This window comes from Octopus bimaculoides, chromosome 4 (assembly GCF_001194135.2).
Source record: "Octopus bimaculoides isolate UCB-OBI-ISO-001 chromosome 4, ASM119413v2, whole genome shotgun sequence".
Classification (NCBI taxonomy): domain Eukaryota; kingdom Metazoa; phylum Mollusca; class Cephalopoda; order Octopoda; family Octopodidae; genus Octopus; species Octopus bimaculoides.
Window position 1 is genome coordinate 10018564 of NC_068984.1, and position 4798 is coordinate 10023361.

General features: G+C 41.6%; 1 protein-coding gene across 1 annotated transcript; it reads left to right on the forward strand.

Moving 5' to 3' along the window:
* Nucleotides 1–2897: 2897 nt before the first annotated feature.
* LOC106875043 (uncharacterized) lies at nt 2898–4121 on the forward strand. Its single transcript, XM_014923003.1, has one exon. The coding sequence runs from the start codon at nt 2898–2900 to the stop codon at nt 4119–4121; it is 1224 nt and encodes a 407-aa protein (XP_014778489.1).
* Nucleotides 4122–4798: the final 677 nt, after the last annotated feature.

Here is a 4798-nt window from a genome sequence, read left to right on the forward strand (position 1 = left end):
ACTGCATAGCACTAAATATTCCATAGTCACCATTTGGTGTAGGGATCTAATAATGTAAAAGCTTCGGATTTAAGGGCCCAGAACATTTCAGTTCCTTGCCAGATCCTACGAGGCGTTGATATGGATGAGATACTAGACGAAACCACATCACGGAATGAAACGCAGATTAGTGCAGCTTTGTCCTTTTCACTGATTCACCAGAACCAAAAACAGGAATAGTCGTGGAAGCGAAATGAAATAAGCTAGCAACCATACCAAAAGTGGTACCCCATCGTGACCACAGCTTCTTGCTGAAGCAAATGATGATGGTTTGGCTTCGCGAACGAAGATTAAAAAGGGGCACGTCCATGTTGACTGCAAGGATGCTCGTGGATCACAAGGTGAATGTGGGACAAGCAGGTCCGGTCGCAGTGGTGGCAGTTGAAGGTCTGGTCAAGATTTTTGATGACCGTGATGTTGCGGTTCTTTCTCTTGCGCCTTTAGTCGTTATGAGTGGCCCAGCGTGTATTTTCGATGGTTGAGATAGCATGGTTGAAGGTGAGGTGCCAGGTATCACGGCTATTGTCTAGGGTGGACCATTGGCGCTGGTCAATAGGAAAGGCACCGATGGATTTCTGTGTTGCTTCTTTGGTGCCAACGTGAACTGCGGCAGGCGATGATCCTTCATCCTGGAGACGTACACTACTCTGCGTAGCTAGGACTTCACCAGCATGACCTCGATGATGGTGACCACTGCGTGTTTAAGAACTTCAGCATTGGCGACGAAGTCAATCTAGTGGATGTTGAAGATAATGCGGGGGCAGGGCTGGTGGAAGCGTTCGAGAAGTTATAGATGTTGGCGATAAGTGAACCACAACTCTGAGCCATATTGGAAGGTAGTGAGGACTATGGCTCTGTACACGCTGATCTTGGTGTCCTTTTTCAGGTGTTTGCTGTCCCAGATGCGTTTGTACAGTCTGCCTTTGCTAGTTTGTTATCGATTTCCTTGTTAATCTTGGCATCTGACATGATATTGTATCCCAGAGAGGCGAACCGATGGACTGTTTCCCATCCAGTCTCACCAATGGTGATGTGAGAAGGTTAGTACTCTTTCTGAGGTTCAGGCTGGTGGAGTGCCACCGTCTTTTTTGGGCTGACTTCCTGCCCAAAGAGCTGGGCAGCTTCTGTGAAGCAGGAAGTGATGCGCTGTAAGGCTCTTTCTGTGTGGGCAACAAGGACAGCATCGTCGGCCAAGTGAAGGTCTAGAATCAGTTGTTTCAGGGTCTCCATGTGGGTCTGTAGTCGTTGGAAATTAAACAGGTTGTCACCAACACGGTATCTGATGCAGTGTCCGCCTTCATCCGTAAGATCCTCTGTGGCCTGCATGAGCATCATGCTGAAGAAGTTGGTGATGAGAGTCGATGCCAGGATGCAACACTGCTTCAGACCGTTGCTAATCAGGAAGGGCTGTGAAAGATCACTGCTGAGTCTGACTTGGCCATGCTGGTTTTCGTGCCGCTGGATGACTATGATCAGAAACTTTGGGGGACAATCGGGTCGCTCCACGATTCGCCACATTTTCCGATGTTCCAGCATGCGATTTCCAGTCATTTCATACCTTTTCAGGTGGGTATGTATTTTATTGCCCTTGATGTTGTTTACCAATTCAGAAGAAAGTGCACCCTCCAACTACTTCATTCAGCTGACCAGAATCTGGTAGCTTTGTCTCCGAAAGAGCAGCATTAGTAACATTTTTACTTCTCAGAAACCGAGCTATAAGTGCTATTTTGCGCTCAGGATGCCTCTTGTGGTCCTGCGTACGTTCCAAGCTATAATACTCATACTGCCCTTTGTCTTTTCATAGTATCTGCATCTGATACTATAGTGCATATTCTTTTGGCTAAAAAAAAAAGGGATATTAGTCCTGGTGTGTCTCGGGTGGCAAGAATCAAATGGTAGGTACTGTTTCGACTCAGTAGGTTTATAATAGATATCTGTCTCTATCTTCTTCCCGACTTTCTTTATGTGGATATCTAAAAACGGTAGTTGTTGATTGTTGTATTCTATCGTAAATTGGAGGTTTTCATTTATTCCATTTAGAAGTGTTTGGCATTCGTTGAGTTTTTCTCTACTTTCATTCCAGAGGATGAAGCAGTCATCGAGATATCATTTCCAGTTGTTTTGTATGTAGGTGGAAAAGGAGCTTCCATATTTCTCGAGTGTTCTCTGGTATAGTTTAATCTCGAAGAAATCAACAAGGAACTCAACAAACAAACACAAGACCCCCCACACAGAAACAATGCTAAAATTATGGAAAGAGGAGTGCGAAAAAGAGGAACTAAAATCCTTCCAACGATGGGAAAAGAGCGCTAATTGGTTTTCAACTTACGAAACCAACTTCAAAAACGAACACATCTTCAACAACTCTTTCCTAAAATTAAGAAAAACAAAACCTCAATCTATCATAACTGAACAACCACCAAGAAAACCGAACATACTTCCCCCACGAAAAAGACATTTTGAACGTACCCCATACTACATAAATGCACCTACAGGGATACACTACACTATTTTAGGAACCACAATCTATATAACCCAAGCCACATAAATGCACCACGAAACACCTACAGGGATACACCACTCAATTTTAGGAACCCAACTAAAACACACCAACAAAATCTATGCTCTAGGAACCCATCATGCAATCATAGCAAACAACAAACCCACTACAGAAGAAACAACTACCAACATAACATACCTGAAACACTAAGACGGAACACGAGGTACAAAAACACAATACAAAATAGTACATCACTAATCCACTATAAAAATTATAACAGGGGACAGATAAACAACACTGTCAAACCCGACCACTACAATCATTTTTTAGACCCGGTACACAGGAACAGGGATACACGATGGCACCAGACATACCAGAGAAGCCACAGGTAATTAAAATAGTAAATATCTCTAATAAAGAACTAATACCCAACCAGATAAACATACTATCCAAAGGACTAAAATTTACACCAACCCCACAACGACCAAATTACCATGAAATGAAAGATGATATTTCTGAGTTTTGTAGAAAATTAAGACTAGCCGATGAATTTTATGACAAACACATTGACGACGATTCAATAGCTAGAAATAGCAGCAACCACACCCCTACGAAAGGAAAGAATAAAGCCTTCGACCAATTCTGTGAGCACATCACCAATTACCCTTATCAACTCACAAATAAACAAAAACACAAACCAAACTTCAACAAGAGACAATGGAACGACCTTAACGAACTAAAAGAAGATAAAACCATAACAATCAAAGAGGCAGATAAAGGTAACGCAGTAGTCCTAATGAACACGAGGGACTATAAAAATCTAGTACTATCTTTATTAGGGGATGAGACATATTACGAAAAGGCCCCACACTATAACCAACATAAAATAATGAATAATCTCAGGACATTAATTATCTCATACCGGGATGGACTCACAGACAAGGAATACGACTACATTACCAACTTTAAGAATAAATCAAGTTTATTCTACGGCATCCCCCAAATCCACAAAAGCAGAATAATGAGCGATGCATGCAAAGGGGCTACAGACATAATTATCAAGGTCCTCTCACCTGATGACCTGAAACTAAGACCAATAATAGCAGGTCCAGCATGTGAAACCCACCGCCTCAGCAGCTTCTTGGACACTCTACTGAAACCCTTCCTAAAGCACACCAAGAGCTTTATAAGGGATGACCTGGACATGCTAAACCACCTCCCCAAAACGGTCAATGAGAAAACACTACTCGTATCCTTCGACGTAGTCAACCTATATTCAAACATCCCCCACACTCTAGGAATAGAGGCCATCACATTCTGGTTAGTCAATTACACATATGAACTTCCCTCTCGCATTAAAAAAGAACTCATAATAGAAGGACTAAGATTTATCCTAGAAAATAATCATTTTATATTTAACAATGAATACTTCCGACAAAAATCGGGGATTGCAATGGGAACACGGACGGCGCCTTCTTTTGCGAACCTGGTAATGGGCTATCGCGAGATTAAACTATACCAGAGAACACTCGAGAAATATGGAAACTCCTTTTCCACCTACATACAAAACAACTGGAAATGATATCTCGATGACTGCTTCATCCTCTGGAATGAAAGTAGAGAAAAACTCAACGAATGCCAAACACTTCTAAATGGAATAAATGAAAACCTCCAATTTACGATAGAATACAACAATCAACAACTACCGCTTTTAGATATCCTCATAAAGAAAGTCGGGAAGAAGATAGAGACAGACATCTATTATAAACCCACTGACTCGAAACAGTACCTACCATTTGATTCTTGCCACCCGAGACACACCAGGACTAATATCCCATTGTGTTTAGCCAAAAGAATATGCACTATAGTATCAGATGCAGACACCCGTTATACACGACTCCAGGAATTGAAATCCACACTCATAAACAGAAACTATCCACATCCCTTAATTGAAAATACGATCCAAAGAGTACTTAAATTAAATACACAAGAACTTATACAACCAAGTCCCAAGAAGGAATAAAAATTAAAAACCCTGCCTAACATCTCCACACAACAATGAGGCCTTCAACAATATACTCCACAGCACAGCTCTGCTCAAGAAAGACCCAAAGATGAACCAAATCCTCAAAACATATTAAATCATCAAAAGAGACAACCAAAATCAATGAAAAAGATTTTAACCCAGGCCAAATTACACTCAACAATAACCACAAAACCAACAGTAAAAAAATGCGGGAGACCCAACTGTGGGATTTG